This window comes from Hetaerina americana, unplaced genomic scaffold (assembly GCF_022747635.1).
Source record: "Hetaerina americana unplaced genomic scaffold, ioHetAmer1.1.p SCAF_37, whole genome shotgun sequence".
Lineage (NCBI taxonomy): Eukaryota > Metazoa > Arthropoda > Insecta > Odonata > Calopterygidae > Hetaerina > Hetaerina americana.
The window spans coordinates 1,402,142-1,419,235 of NW_027286952.1; the positions used below are offsets into that span (position 1 = coordinate 1,402,142).

Genomic DNA, 17,094 nt, shown 5'->3' on the forward strand with positions numbered 1-17,094 from the left:
ACACACTTATGCTTGTAGAAGCAATTTCAAATATTAAAATACATTTGGACGTTATTTGTTTATTCCTTATTTTTAGCCACACAGGTGGCAGGACTACTGCGGCACGATCATTTTTTAAAACAATTACCGACAAGAATTGATGAAAGAAAGACTTCACTGGAGTAATAGTACAGAGTATGAGAGTAATAGTAATAGCACAGAGGCCAAAGTCCTTGGTAGTCCGAGCCATTTTTCAAAATTTACAGTTTTCCGCAATTAAATACATATTTAATTACAAACTTAAATCAAAAATTGTATACATTCAAGCACAAATCATGCTAATTGAATTTATATTTAAATTTAAAAATAAATTTATAAAATAATTTAATTTTAAAATTTGGTGAATAATTGGTGACAGCACTTCTCAGTAATTCTCTCAGATGGTTAGTTAATACTGATCCGTGTTTTGGGTTTCACGAATTTTAAAGTGGAATAAAATTACTCACATAAGTAAGTTGTTACAAATATTGAAATGATTCGACAAGCAGCCTTTTTAACTCAAGATACTTCGATTCTGGTAAAAAATTCAGTAATTGGAGTCGACTTATTTTAATTGTAGAGCTTCATCTTCTTGCATCTCTATTGATTATAATTCTCCTGATGCTTTTTGGGTCATAATTTTATTGGAAATGGAAAAATCACCTTGAATTTTGTTAATTTCAAATGGATTCAGAAAAAAATCGTGAGACGATTTAAAATATTTCAAGTCTTGAAATCTTTCTAGGAATTCCGTCAGTATTCCTTTTAGCTTTTTTATGTACCTTTTCTGTACTCGTTGAGTTTTGTTGTTTAATATTGGAATGAATTTGTTAATTCGAGGAAAATGACAAAATGTTTTACTTTTGATGACCTTTTGAAAACTAAATATACACTGTGAGAAGTCAGATATTATTTTATCTTTTTCTTGCAATTGTCATTTCAGTGTTTGCAAATGTTCCATGACATCAGTCAAAAACATTAAGTCTTGCAACCACTCGCCATCGTCTAATTCTGAAAAGGTTATTCCATTTTCTTTTAGAAATGCATTTATCGGATCAAACAAATCCATTTAATACGTTGTAGCTAAATAACAATCAGCAATGCAAAAGAAATTAATGCCATTTAGAAGTTCTTCGTCCTGTAATTCTTCAGGGAAATATTTGAATTGTCGATGGTTTTTTGCATCGGTGCGAATGCAATTTACAATGTGTAACACTGTTTTCATAACATCAGGATATTTTAAACATTTTGTAACGAGATGTTGTCGGTGAATAATGCAGTGAATCGGTATGAATTGTGGAATTTGAGAATCATATCTTAAAAGCCCAATAAGACCAATATTTTTTTTACCCAGCATTGCCGGATCTCCATCAGTTGCAACGCTTACAATTTTATTAAGAGGCACATCAAAAGTTTTCATTATGGAATCTAATGCATTATTAATGTCGACACCGTGGGTTGACTCATTTAGTGCTACTAAATCTCATAATTCTTCTTTACCAACGAAATCAGGTGAAACAAAACGTATGAAAACTGCCAATCGCGGAATATCTGTGATATCTGTCGATTCGTCAAGGGCATACGCAATACAGTTCTTCAAATCATTTAAAAAATTATACTCAAGAGATGTATTAATTGCTGTCATGCGTCGTTCGGTTGTGCGTCTCGAGATGGGAATTTGGGAAACAACTTTGTGCAATGCTGCATTATTTGGATCTAAAACTTGAAGCACATCTTCCAAGTTTTTTTTTCATAAACTCTCCCTCTCCATACGGGCGTGTTGCACGAGCAATATTCCAGGCAATAACAAAACTGGCTTCAGCCACATTTTTAGCTTGATTGCTAAAGGTCGTCAAAATTGACAGGTGATTATTAAAATTTGATTTTATAGAAGCATGTTTATCTGATCTTAATTTGGGATTTGGTGGATACTGATTGGAAAACTGTGGATGATTGGTTTCCTAATTTTGACGTTAATTGCTAGCTTTATAATTTTTGACCGTAGAATTACAAATAACACAATGCTTTTCCGTTATTGCCAATAAAAAAGAAATTCTCCTCCCACTTTTTTTAAAACTTCTATTTTCTTGCTCGTATTTTCTTTATTTACTTTCGTTCTCTGTCGATATATTAAAAAAAACTGGAAACAAATAAAGAAATTTAGAAAATACAAGTTCTGTGTTAATGTAACAATAACACGTTTTACATACTACGAAACAAATTATAGTTAACTTACCAAGAATTCCAGTTTGCAAATTATATCTGTAGCGAGAGTGATAGATATTGTTTCCTCCAAAGCACAATGGCAAGTGTCCGTTGCAATGAAAGTTCACAAATTCCAAATCGGTCGGTCAATCGCAGTCGCTCCATCACGCCACTCTTCATGTTCATTAGTGCATCATTCTCAGCTTGGACGGGAATGAAATTTGTTACAACTTTTCACTTAGTATTTCATATTTGTTGTCAGTGATTCAAAGGACATCTTGACACACGTACGGACCGATAATAATTTTTAAAAATATAATGACACAGAAAAGAAAATGTAACTCGGGTACATTTATCGAGAGCCACGGAGAATCCTTCAAAGAGCCGCAGGTTGTCCACCTCTCGTATACACCAAGATAAAATAGTCTAAAATCATTGCTATGATATACTATCTGATCTAGTAAATTCAAGCAAAATAAAAAAAAACGGAATACATAAAAAGAGTAAATATAACCCGATAAGAAGAAAAAGAATACGAAACTAGTGCCAGCAATCAACTAAGTTACTCAATTAATAAAAGAAATAAAATAAAACCAAATGAATCGTAGAGAGAACTCAGAATCACGCGGTTCTGCAACTACACACAAATGTTTTCAGAAGCTATCTCAAATATCAAAATATTTACATCCGTACACTATCTGTTAGTGCCTTTTTCTTAGCTACATAGCTGGCAGTACTACTGCGTAATTTTCCCAAACTCGAGTTGCCCTTTCATTAGTCGCCTTTCTTACATTCAGGAGGCTAACTCAAAACATGAACGCATTAACGGTTTGGACAGAGCTTCAAAATGACCTCCAGAATGTGCGTCGATTGTCACTTGCGGTCAATTTGGCAACGTGGTCTTATTACAAAGAAGCTTGGAGCACAGGGAACGGCGTGTATTTATTGTATTGTACGTTCTGAGAGTTTGCGGTGGTTAAGTGCGTTGAGGTTGTCGTGAAACCCTCTAACAAAAGGTGTCATACACCTAATAAGGTGAAAGGTAGAGTGTTTGTGTTATCTGTTCGTAAAGTTTACCTTTCCAGTGCATTGGGAAGTGAATCCGTCCAACCCTTTTGTTCATTTTTAACCAATTTTGGTCTACGCTATAGGATACCATGCCATCAGTGGATGTATCCCAGCCTCCTTCAGATAATCAAGAGAATGGAGTCCCATCGTCTCAGCCCATGGTGGGGATTATTTACCCACCACCCGAAGTGAGGAGTATCCTTTAGATAATGTGCTTAATGTAATGTTTACGTAATGCGTGCATGTTCATGGGATGCTACTATTCAATATATTTATGCTTCTATGGTCGTTTTGTACTGAACGATTGTCATTGTTTATGGCTAAAAGGTGCTGAGGTTAAAATGTACTTGACTTACTCTTCGATACAAATTTCACATGTATATTGTTTACCAATAGCAGCTTGTGAGAACTCGCGCCCGTATGATAAAATGAATAGACCTGAGGTATTTGTTACTCATTACACTTCAGAGGCGCCACATCGTATTAATTACTGTACCAACTTCGGCAGTGGGCCAATGCTAAATAATACAGCCTTGATGAAGCAAATTAGTATTCAGTACTTTAAGAAAACTCATGTTGCTAGCATTATATAGTCGGATGATTCAGTAATATTTTGCTCTACTTTAGGTGTTTCCTCATTCGCCAAATTTTTAACAAATTTCAGAACACCTGTGAGTAGTTGGTGATGCAGCAAGAGAAATTTTTGATGGGTGAATAATTTGAATTTTAGTTTTGGCGTATTAAGGATGTATAGTTATTCACCCCTTTAGGAAAGTCCTCTGTTAAATTGACGCTAAGAATTAAATTTTCTGCTTTCTCCGATGATCAAAATTGTAACCTGCCCTTTTGATCTGGTGTGGAAATGTGTACCGGAAGTGGTGGCGTTAAGAGTATACCTATATTGTATAAAACATACATTAAAAGCGCTTGCCATTAGCGTAAGTAAATGGCGAAGCAGTTGCAGCAGGATTTAAAGATTATTGACATAATTAATCGTTTCAAGCTGTGAACCAGCAGTTATTTTGCAATCCTGCTCTCATCTCAGCATGCCAAGGAAATTATTTTAGACCATCGATGGAAAATTAAGCAGAATCTGCTAACCACTCCGTTTTAAATTTTAATCAATTGCTGTAACTATATTTCTTCATATGTAGCGTAAAACTTAAATAATAACTATTTAACGCCACTATTAATCGTTCAGTGATAAGATCAGTGTTTACTTCTTTATCCTTTTCCCTTTTGGGAAATACTTCCTCAAAATAATTAATACAAAGAAAATAAATGAACAAGCCTCCTCAGTGGAAGAAAGTATATTTCTATTCAGAGTTTTGTTGCATATTGCATTATCATAATAGTAGTGGCAGGCTCCTCTCCACTCTTCCATAGCCTTCATGCACTCTTTTGTGATTTGATTCTATTTATTTATTCAGGGTTTCCTCAGTTTTATTACTTAGATTCATGTATTTTCTTTTTGCCTCAATGTGGTTTTTTGATGAAGATGATATCTTTGAGCATAAGGATTTTTGAAAACGGAATAGCTGTAAACTTGATAGGCACTAGGTTTGTGTATGGGGGTGGGTAAAAACAAGGTGGCAGGTTAGAGGAAAACTGAAATCACACACTCTCGATCACTTGGGGAAACAGTGACGCTTCCAGTTGACACAACTGGAAGCGTCACTACAACACTGTCCTCTGAATGCTCCCGTGAGCAAATCACTTTCAAAAAGAAATTAGCTTCAGAAAACGGACCGCCATATTTAATGGCTACACTGAATAACTTATTCCATTGTTTTTAGCCATTGTTTCACGGCCGTAGGTATGTTTGCTTTAAGTTTGCATTTAGATTTTGTGACCTTTGTCATGAGTTGTTCATCTGCTGCTGGAGGTATTCTTTATTTTATTCTGTTGTCTGTCTCTGCTATCCTCTGGGGTTATCATTATGTCCTATGTGAGGCTACATCTTCAAGGAAAATTAATTTGGTTGTTTCCTGTTGCCCTCCATATCACAGTAGTTGACCAATTCCATGGCTTTCCCGTTTGCCTGTTGGTCCTGGACTGTTCAACTTGATCAGTTAATGGTGTAACTCTTGCCTTTAGCCATTGGTGCAAGGCAGTTTTTGATGTGGAATCCATATTTCTCATTGCCTCTTTCCAGAAGAATAAGAGTTACAATTTTTGTAAAGCTGAAATTTATGATTCCCCTGCCCCCTTTGTTTCCTTCTCCCATCTTGAGGTGCTTTGTGGAGAGCGGTTTGAGTGAGTACGCCATCTGTTGGATTGCACTTTAAACTGCTGACCCCTCGGCACCATTTGTTAAGAGTAGACTAATGCCAACATCGGGTTTCTCTCCTCCCTTCATCCTTCCCATCCATCCCTAATGGTGCAAATGACCTTAGCTGTAGGTCGCCTCCCCTAAAAATACTACTACTGCCCCCAGATCTAGAAAAGGTTGGTCATAAATAAACAGATTTATGTGGTAACTATTATTACGTACAGTGTATAAATGTGACACCCCTTTGCGATAAAAAAATTGCAAAGGGGTGTCATGGCTTAATTAAAATTCACTTAGATCCTTAAAAAATAAAAAATAAACCAACATTAGACTCCAAAACTTCAACCAATGCAATCTCTCTACTTTAAATAGGAAATATATTTAGGTAGGCCATCTAACTTTCAAAACGATTGTCATTAATTCATCATCTACCTTGGAATGCCTATGTTACAAGAGAAATGCTGTAATACTTTCCCAATTACGTGTTGCAGTGTCTGTTGGATTACATTGGGGATATGAATTGGTGGTACAAAACATTGAATTTTTATCCTTGGAAACCTAAAAGCTAAAATGAAACCATCTGATTCTGTTCCGAGATCAGTTGGCTTGAGGCAATTGTGTGCATGGGGGGGGGGGGGGAGTACCAACTTCGAGGCTTGTGGAGCACTGAGGGACGGTCCATGTGGATCAGACTCGATAAAATTTGGGGAAAAGAATTGAGTGTTCTGGAAAAGTTCGGAATGGGTCATCCTTATTATATGTAAGTGGTCACCCCGTTTATGTATGTGTCACCATTTATGTTGTTGTAGATGGGTCAGTTATTATTTCCTTATCCATATCTCAGATATAGTTGATAAAACAGCAAGTTTTGTTGCCCGAAATGGACCTGAATTTGAGGCACGCATTCGTCAGAATGAATTAGGGAACCCAAAATTCAACTTTCTAAATGCGGGAGACCCATACCATGCTTATTATCAGCATAAAGTCAAGGAATTCAAGGAAGGAAAAGGTAAAATTCTGTGAGTTAATGGGTAACATTTTGGAAGGTAAGATTCCGTAAATTGCAACATTGTTCTTCTCTATAGGGCAGGAGCCTACCCTCGGCGGGGGTTTGCCTTCTGTCCCTCCTCAGAAAACTGTGACTGCTGCAGCACAACTGAAGCAGCAGGAGATATTGAAGCAAGTTGAGCAGCCATTTGTCCCCAAGGACCCACCTTCAGAATTTGAATTTGTAGCTGACCCGCCATCTATATCAGCCCTCGATCTGTGAGTATGCCAGCTGGCTGAGTTTGTCCCTGTGTCGGGCTGGGCGACACACGCACACTGCTCGCCCCCTTTGCGGAGTCATGCGTGAATGTCGGACACTGGAGCTCCACGCTTTTGAAACCAATGATAAATTATGAAGTTTGAGTGTTTGAAAAACCCAAGAGTGCTCTCCAATTTTTAAATTCTCCATCTATTCCTCCAATTCTTTTCCAATTTTTATTTTCTTTATTTATTTGTTTATTATACAACTTCAATGGGGCTGGATTGAGACTTCTTCATATTCCCTTCTTCCCCCTATCCCCTGAAAACCCCTTCATAGTATGGCTTTTAATATAACTTCTATTCCCAAATTATTCTCGACTTTTTCACCGCCAAATTCTCGTCTGTTCTCTCGCCAGGGAAACTGTAAGGAAAATATGGATTTAAATAAAAATTCATCAAAAGAAAGTAGTCTACCCAAGGTAGGTTTGTAGTGGACCCAGCTGAACAACGTATTATACAGTGTTGTCATTCTGTAAACTATGCACCCCTGTGCCTCTAAACCCTGCTCAGCATATGCTACATACCATTGCAGCTTGCATTATATTTTACCAATTTCTGATCAACTCTGTTCCTCCACCACCAATGGGGTGGTGGTAGAAGAAGAAAGATTGACTCTAATTCCTTTATGCCGGTTTTACTTACTCTATATTTCCTCAAACTAAAACTTCTCTTCATCAAGTTTTGAAATTATATAACATCATGCTTTGTACGTGAAAGTTTTCACCAATGAATTGAAACCATGGTGTAATAAACCAAGTTATAATATTAACCTTATTACAGAAAATCAAATCTTTGGTTCCACCAAGGCTGACAGGGATTTCTTTGCATCTAAAAATAACTTCTAACGAATCCCTGATGTATCATATAATATCCATTTTCTTGTCCTGGAGTTTCATATATTTAAGCAAGATAGTTTTGAAGCATTACTGCTAATGGTGGGGCATGATTGAAGTTGGAAAATTCCAATATTTGTATTAAAATGGCCTGAATGACACTATCGTATGGCTAAATAAACCTAGAGGCCTCTAACAGTCCGCTTGTTAGAGGCCTCTAGGGCCTGGGCTCTAATGTTGGGTTTATCTGCCTGTGATATAATACCGTCCAAATTAAGTCTCCTCATCCGAAGCAGTTACGGAAGGCAGAGTGGGAGTGACTATACCGCCAGAAGTGATTCTCCCTGCCCAAAGCGATTACAAATGACTTTCAGTTGGGGTGATACTCCACTGAGGGGCCAGAATCACACTCTGGCCTGGGTACACCCCATCTACCCCCCGCCTTTGATAATACTATCGCCTTTGATACTCCACCTGGCTATGAATGCTCAATACAGTTTGTTTATATTGGTGATCTTCACCTGGCATATTTAAATCATTAAATTTGAGTGTAAGAGTGTGCTAAACACTTATTATTTTGAATTGAAAATAACCAGAATGGTTGAGTAAAAGCATGTGCGGTGAAGCTAACAATATTGGTTCTTCAGAAAAGTGTCTTGATAGAACTATTTATCAATGCAATGTAATTATTAATTTAGTTTAGCAATACCTGTGTTATATGTGGCATTTATTTAGTTTATTTCAACACTGAGCTCTTTAACATTTTATTATTTATGCTTCGCTTTCATTTGCATTTGTCCTTTGAGCAAAATCGGAGAAGTATGCCTGAAACAAAAGGTTAATGTTTAGAATAAATCCACGAGAGAGCATATTAATGAATGCGGGATGTAAATAACCATTTTAAATTAAGTAATGAAGTATTCGTCAAACAATGTGTCCCTGTATGTGATTTGATCAGTATTTGTTTGTGTGCGCACAATCTTGATTTGCCAAATCTGTTCTTCTGACATTCCTTGTTGAATACCATTGATTATCAAGAGATATTCTAATTATTACCCTGTCATGTTTATGCTATTATGAATAGACAATTCCTTTTACCGAATTGAATGAGGCAATGAAGAATTTGTGAGTGATTTACTGTTTCGATATGTCATTTCTTAGGTTATTATTCTTGGGTACACGATTGTGTAGTGCGAAATCTACTGCTTAAACATTCTTTGTAACCATCAAGTATTTTAATTCAATAGCAAGTACATTCAAGAAAACAGTGAAATGGTATCTTTTTGATGATGAAAGAGAGCAATCTTGTGAATTGTGATCTCATGGGGCAATCACCGTAGGCACCTATCAAAGCCCATTTGATTACTGATGCATTGACATTTATGTAGGTGACTACCTTATGTAATATAGAACCAAGGGCAACACTCGCTCATGGATTTTCATCATAGTGTATAAAAGAGTTTCTCGTGGGGAAATACCGAGCATTGAAGTTCAGAGAGAATTGGTTTTGATTAGCTTTCTTGCAGGTTGCTGCATGTATTGTGCTATCAGATGAGTTAATTGAAGAATTAGGTATGGCTTAATGTCATGTGGATTCTTTTGCTTCAGTTGAATCTGATGTACTGTAATGGGAAACAACTAGGAATGCAAGACTTTCCTAAAATAAATAAAATGTGCATTCTCTCCAAACATGATGAAGATGTGAGATGAGCTGAAGACTCAAATGAATATGATTAAAGAACATGCATTGCTTGTAAAAATATCCCCATTAGTAAGCTTTATGTAGTATGACTTATCAGTTGGAAATTACTACGTATATAAACAAGTTGGAAAAATTGAAGATGAATTAAAGTAATGTGTAAACAAGAAAGGTATAGCTGTGATATTCCGCAATATTTCAGCAAGTTAGGTGGTGATAGATTGACTCAAGCGATACCTAGGCATTTTAAATGCAATGCCAAATCATCTGCATGATTAAAGACCTATGGCAAGATCGAAACAACAAATTAAACAAGTACATCATCCAAAGGGAAGGCTCGATGGCCACAAAATGTTTATGCATTTAACCTAAATATTGATTGAATGCATACACAATTGACTATTATGTGCAAATGTTGCCCAAGTCAGGAGTCTGACATGTAAATAGATTAATCTTTGTGGAGAAGGCAGAAATGAGTACCGCATGAAGAGCTACCATATCTGGCTCAGGAGGACTTCAATTCTGGACAACCGTGGCCGTCCAGCTTGTCCTCCACACTGCTCTGTCGACCATCTTTGAAGAGCTTGTGCCACTTAAAAACTAGAGCCTGTCGTGCTTTCATCCTTGAACACGAGGCGAATGTTGCCCAACATCTCCGCACCCAATTTCCCCAGTCCAACACAAAATTTGATGGGGTACTGGCATTCAATTGTTCCTTTGTTCAATCGTTGGCTGCATTTTGCGCTTGCTTCAAGTCACTCGACAGGGGTCCTCTAAAAACACGATCCAACCTGAACGAGCGCTTGCAGGCCTAACGCAGGTCTTAACATGGCCAGTGGAAATCACTTTTGCCATCTCACAAATGATAGTCTTGTTAATAACCTCATCTTGCTTTTGCTTTTCGTTTGTCCATATGAGAAGCAACCTTTCAGCTTTGTTCATAATATGTACCCACGTTTAGATATTCTTGTCACTCTTGTCGTTTAATCACTTATCTCTGTGCTCTTTTCCTGGAACTTGAGGATTGTTCAAATTGCTGATTTTGACTGATTGTTGGTGTGCATCAGCCAAGCTCAAACCTTGTTCTCACTTTTCAATGATTTTTTTCATTTCTGCTGTTATTTTTATTCTCTAATGACTTTATTTTTGTGGCAATCTCTTCAGAGATATTTTTCAAACTATGAACAAAATATTGTTAACTTTGGAAAAAAATAACCAATAATGTGTCTGGAAACAAGTTTGGAAAAATGTGTCATCACTGGCAGCCACAAGATGCTGACGAAACGAGTGCTAAAAACACCAACTGAAGTAGCAGACAAGTGTATTCATTCCTGTATACTTCCCTTCTTCCCATCACTTGTTATGCAAAAAGTTACTTTTTATGCTAGTAATGGATTTAATGTTTAAACTTGGCTGCCCATTTCTTCATGGTGGAAGTTGATGGAGAAGAGTCGTCTTACACTTAAAAAATCCTCAAATGAAATTCGGTTGACATTAAACCGTCTTTTATGAAAAATTTCATCACTGCTGTGTGTTACTTGATTTTGCAACTGATTAAAATGACTGCCCAAGGTGCACTGCTGGATGGAATGGTTTGCATTTTCACAAGTCATTATGCACGATTTAACTTTTCAGATCACCCTGTATTCCTTCCCTTCTCATCTCCCTTTGAATACTCAACTTATGTCTATGGAGGACATGTATTTCCCCTAATAAATGCCATTTCCCTTCTCTTCCTCAAAAAATACTCCTGTTGTCATGCTGAGCCCTCTGTGACAATTGAGATGTGCTGGAAAAGATCATTGCACAATTAACTTATAAACTTGAAGCTGTCTAGTGAAAACATGGATGAGTTGAATGTCTTCCACTTACATGTGTGGTTGCCATGACTTTCAAGTTGGGATTGAATTTACTGCATTTATTTGTATGAATGATTTCCTTATGTGATTACTGATTTATATGTATTTTTTACAGAGATATTGTGAAACTGACAGCCCAGTTTGTAGCAAGGAATGGCCGCCAGTTTTTGACAAATCTGATGAATAGAGAGCAGAGAAACTATCAGTTTGATTTTTTGAGGCCTCAGCATTCCCTCTTTCAATATTTTACAAAACTTTTGGAGCAGTACACCAAGGTGAGTGAGTTTTTCTGCAATGTATTTTAATGTAAAAACCATAAACGCAGTTATCAGCCTAAATGTTGGATTAATAGGCAATGGTAGGGTTGACCTACTGCTAAGCCCTTTACACTTAACTCCTCATATACTTTATACCTGGCTCATTAACACACTTTTGATATGCTTGTTTAACTTGTCTAGTTATCTCCTTTTTTCCTTACATTGTGCCAATAATCAGGCCACAAGATAATCTCAGGTATACTCTCTTCTTGATAACACCATTAGAAACCTGCCCAATGGATCTTAAGCAGATCTAAATAGTCTTCTGGCCAAATTCCTCCCTCGTGAATGTTAAAAATAGGTCGTAAAAACTTTTCCCAAATTCTTGAGCACTACAGAAATGATATGTATTCTTACAGCCTTCAATTTCATTTCCTTAAGTGCCTTTTCTATCTTGCAGGTAAGTGCTCCTGGCACTGAGCTATCATCGTCAACATCATATTCCACACATTTCCTGGGCTATTATCTTTATGATATTGTTCCTCAATTTAATCTTTCTAACTTGTCTGAGCTTGTATCTCTTCCATTAATATGTCATCCGTTACATCTCCATGCAGAAAATTGAATTGCCTTTTTTTGTCCTGAAAGTCCCTTCAGCTTACTGTGTAGCATGCCCATTTTTTGCCCTGTCTTTCCAAACTCTCATGAAAGTGTACTCGACCACAAATCTAAATGATTTTATGAATTCTATCCCCTGTTATTCCTATGCATCTTTTCACATTTCCTCCTTGTATTTGATGAGAAGCACGTGTGATAATGGACACTCCTTCCAAAACTGCCCATCCATATTCTCCATCCAACACTCGCACCTGATAGCAGTATGAGACATGAACAGGCTGCGGATTAGCCTCCTGTCCCTCCAATCTATTTCTAATTTCTGCAACACATCGATTAATTTTTCCCAATTCATTCTATGAAAAGCTTGTTTGAAATCTACGAAAAAGGCAAGTACATCTTGATTGTATTCTACATTCCTCTCAATTAATGATCTCATTATTGCAATGGTATCACGCATGCTTCTCCACTTCCTGAACCCAAAAAATCCTCCAACACATCATTTGCCCTTCTCTCCATCCTCTTGTTGAACCGGAGAACTACTTTTTCTGTGTGCAAAATCCAACTTTTGCTTAAAGCTAACAGTTTCAGGCTTAACTTTGTGGAATTCTCTTCAGGTGGAAGATGATGCGCAGCATCGAAACCATGGTCGTGTTACATTAAATAAGTGTGTGGAAGTGCAAAGTTGTTTTTTCTCTTTCTTTCACCCTCACCAACTTTTGCTTTATAGTCCTCATGTACAGCTTTGTTTTCCTTTTTTGGAATGGAGGCTAACTCTGATGCTATGGTTTATTTTGCCAAACTCCTTCCTCATGCATGCTCTGAATGAGCCCATAAAAACCCCTCCTTCCAGGTTTTCCTAAACCCTTTAGTAGTTCTGCGGGGATGTTGCCTTATCTCCCCCAGCTTTATTTCTTCAATTCCCTAATATACTTTCCCATTCCCCATGGACTACAATCTTGGTGTGGTGGAAGGGCTTTTGCATTCAGATCACCCTTAGAGCAGGCGTGACTGGAGCAGCAATAATTGCTCCTTTTGAGGTCCCCCGTGGCAGTTAGGTTGAAAGTAGGGGACAGCCGAAAGGTAGTGCAGTGTCTGTAGCTCAGTGAGGTGGCAGCCAAGGCATCTGACCACAATGGGGTGGACCGTGTGAGAAATGGTGTCATGTTAGAAGTACTATTGAGGAAGGCCAGTTGTTCAACCCAAGACTTTCATGATGGACTAAATAATGAAAGTGGTTGGGGTCCTGGCAACTGGCAGTCAGGGCGGCAACTTTGGGACTATGTCCACTGGGGTGTATGTAAAGCCAGGAGAGTGGGGGAGGCCAGGCTTCTACAGTAGTCATCACATGAGATTCTTGCGGGGCAAAAGCAACAGGAGCAACAGGAAAGAATGCACAGAAGAAGACCAAACAAGTGAAAAAGTTAAATTGGGAATGTTATTATGATTTGAGGTAGGTAAATTATAAAATGTGGATGGATGAATTGTGGGGATCATTGGAGTGATAATTATTGAAGGAAATATGGTGGAGGGGAAGAGAGTCAGTGAGGGATGGCGGTAGTTTTGAAGAAAAATATAGGAATAGGATAGAAGACATGGAGCACATTAGTAATTAATATTATTAGTAGAAGTAACAGCTGAGATAACGGACATGGTCACTACCCAGGTCTACATGCCAACCAGCAGTCATAGGGAGGAAAAAGGGGATAGTGTTATCAATCAGTTACAGGGTCTGACCCAATAAGTGGTATGATTTTTCCCCCATCTTGCTGTGTGGATGGCTGGAGTGGGAGGAAGAGTGGTGGGAGGTCTTGGGGAAGCAGTGCAACCCGCGTCAGTTGTCTCTTGGTCGTTATGGTGCGTGGATTGCTGCTAATCTGGACTCCTGGTTGAGGGTTGCCTCGCAGATCCACGTTTCATGGAGCAGCGATTCGGGAGCTGTTTGCGGCACAATGCAGTTGAGGAATCAGGAATAATGGTGAGGGGGAAGCAGTGGATTTCGGCAGGAGATTGGGTTTAATCATGACGAACACTTATTTAAACTTTATGATAGATTCAACCGAGCATATGTAGGAAATGCCCATGGATTCAGAATGAGAAAGATGCGTGAGGAAGTGGAAGCATGAACCAGAATGAAAGGAAAGGATTGTCATGGTGCAGTAGAGAAAATGATGATTGAGGGCTTGAAAGCAGGGCATTGTGGGAGAGGAGAGGTGGAATGGAGATGGGGGATGCATAGGGGAAGGGGTGGGTGCAATGTATGCAGAATTTGAGCGATTGAATGAATGTAGAGTGGGGTGTTGGGGGCTTGAAATAACCAGCAATTTCCACAATTAATGTTTATTGAAGACCACAGTTTTATCAGTGTGTGATATAATCCGGTACACCATGAGGCAAGGTATTATACACATGTATACCCTGTCAGGAAGAAGGGGGGAGGGTGTGAAGGAGTGGGAGGGGCGTACCATGTGGTTGTAGTAGATGGGTGGGAAACATTGGAGGGGAGGGCGACAATAACCATTTCATCCACCAGGGGGCAGGGTCTCCTTAGCAGGTGCACAGTTGCCAATCCCTTGTTCTTTGAACGCATCGAATCTTACACCTTGTCCCTCCAAGTGCAGCATCTTGGGCATTTGTTGTTAGTGAAGCAGGCTGAGTGTTCTTTGGTTTCGACATTGAATGTCCTACCAGTTTGCCTGATGTGCATGGCATAGCAGTGGAGTTGGTATGCTCCACTGAATGCCATGATGCCTGTTTTGTCTTTGTTGGTTCGCTGAGTGTCTCGTGGGTGTGTGTCTGTTGTAGAAGGCAGTTCTGGCATCTTCCTTAGGGAGGACATGCATGAAATAATCTATGAATGTGTGAAGTAGTTGCAGGGCTTGAGTAATGAAAAGGGGAAAGAGTTTAAGCTAGTAAGTTTCATGAAAGAACTTTGAAATGAGACTTTTCTTGGAAAGGGAATGGTGTGTATAGAGTATGAGCTGATTATTTTGGGCTGGTGGGTGACATTTGGGGTGAGGATTGTGGGGTTGAGGCAGACTGGTGTAGTTGAGTGCATTGCCCTGGGGACTCTTCTTTTCAGCCGAGTGATGGAGCACAATACCTTTCTGAATTCAAATGTTCAATTCTGAGAGGGAGGTCTGTGTTGGCGGAGGCATCGGGAGTGCAATTGAGCATTCAGCTAACATCCAGCACTGCTGCGGGAGATTAATCTTTAGGTGGCGCTCTTGCACGGCAGTGAGGACTCTCTTGCCGTGCATGCGTTTTGTCCATGGGACAATTTTTTTAAATTGTGTGTGCGAGGGAGGATAGGTGCATCGGCATGAAATCTTTTCCGGGCACTGTAAAGGCAAAGCTATTCCCTATTTGTAATCTATTTTCCATCATTTGGAGTGAGAAGTTGACTTTTTTAAATCTGGCAACTTGGTCTTCGGCAGATATCTCTTCATCGTGTGTTACATCTTCGGACTGTGTCGCCATTCGAAGCACACTCTCTTGGTGGTGCTCCCCATGCATTCCCCCCCTTTCCCCCTTCCCTTCAGCCCCCTCCCCCCCTCTTCACTGCACGACGACATGCCTGACACATCCACGTCTGCTAGAGCTTGCGTATTTCTTTAAAGTATTGGGTGCATGTTGGGGCAATAAATAGAAAGTAGCTCTCAGAGATAAAAGAAATCCTTTTTTCACGTTCGGTGTTTGGAGGTTTTTGTTTCAAAATGATATGCAAAACATGCTGATTAGTCTGTTTCTCAATTGAAATACATGAGAACCCCCATCATTGTTCATTTTGAAGAGTTAATCCAAAGTTGAGTGTTACTCTGTGATTTCATTCCCTTCCCAATTTCCACTTCTCATGGAAATCATGGTTTTAAATTAATCAGTATGATTTATTGTGTAGTGGTCGTGCAGTGATAAGTGCTCTGTTTGTGTGGGCGTCTCTCTCTGATTTCAAATGAGTGTGTTGAATATTGTTTTTACAGGTTCTGATCCCTCCGAAGGACTTAATGTCCAAGTTGACCGAGGAGCATTCAAACATGAACGTGGTGTTGGATCAAGTGAAGTACCGTGCGGAGTGGATCAAGCACCAGGAAGCCCAGCGTCGGAGAGAAGAGGAGGAGGCCGAGAAGGAAAGAGGTTGGTGGATGTGAATTTGTAATGAAATGCCACGAACACAGTGCCCTGGGTTGAAAGTTCCTAGGATTCTTTTGAAAACAGCGAGTGCACGTTCTTTTGTTAAGTGAGAGGCTTGTGTTTTCAGTTTCTCAGCTTGAAATGCCTCTGCAAGCTCTATTCTGTAGCAAAACTGCTGATTTACTTTGCTGGGCTATCCTGCCATTTAGTAAAAAGCACCATTGTATTTAATAATCTGAATAAATTACAAAAAAGTGAAAAGCATATTCAATATTAATATTGTTTTTCTGTGGATGTGTTGAGTGAGGAATGTATTGACCCCAAGAAGTGGAGTTCAAATATTTCCTGCATTCATAACAAAGAACTAACCTTCATCCAGGCATATATTGCGTAGCGCAGCATTTTTTTGCATTTGGGCAACAATGTTTTGTGTCGGCCATGTTTTGCACTTGCAACATATATTGCACCAGAAATTCTCTTCCGTTTCCAATCCAATCAACTCCTGACTTTGCTCTTCCCCAATAGCCGCCATGGTGATATGAAGTATTACACGTGGGCCCGTCCACGAGTTCTTAGAAAATTTCAAGAGATGGTGCTCATAGTATTCGAAAAAGTTTGCTTGTAGTCAGCCTCCTTATCTCACTAGACTTCTGTCTTTTTGTTTTAATATTCGTCTATACCCACATCATGGTTTCATTTTCATAATTGATTGAAGCAACATACTAGTTTATTTAGAAAAATCGGAAAAAGACGAGTTTTGTACGGTGATTGAATGCTTCTATTTAAAAAAAACCTAGCACCAAAAACATTGCATGAAGTTCATGGCACA

General features: G+C 38.7%; 1 protein-coding gene across 1 annotated transcript in view; it reads left to right on the forward strand.

Annotated features, from left to right (window-relative positions):
- Positions 1-3,029: 3,029 nt before the first annotated feature.
- The window catches only part of Sf3a1 (splicing factor 3a subunit 1), a 41,914-nt gene continuing 27,849 nt past the window's right edge, over positions 3,030-17,094 (forward strand). Inside the window, exons 1-6 of the mRNA XM_071589354.1 lie at positions 3,030-3,265; positions 3,375-3,486; positions 6,408-6,572; positions 6,649-6,829; positions 11,378-11,537; positions 16,115-16,268. Coding sequence (XP_071445455.1) covers positions 3,381-3,486; positions 6,408-6,572; positions 6,649-6,829; positions 11,378-11,537; positions 16,115-16,268 — 766 coding nt within the window. The 5' untranslated portion in view covers positions 3,030-3,265; positions 3,375-3,380. The remainder of the gene's footprint in view (positions 3,266-3,374; positions 3,487-6,407; positions 6,573-6,648; positions 6,830-11,377; positions 11,538-16,114; positions 16,269-17,094) is intronic.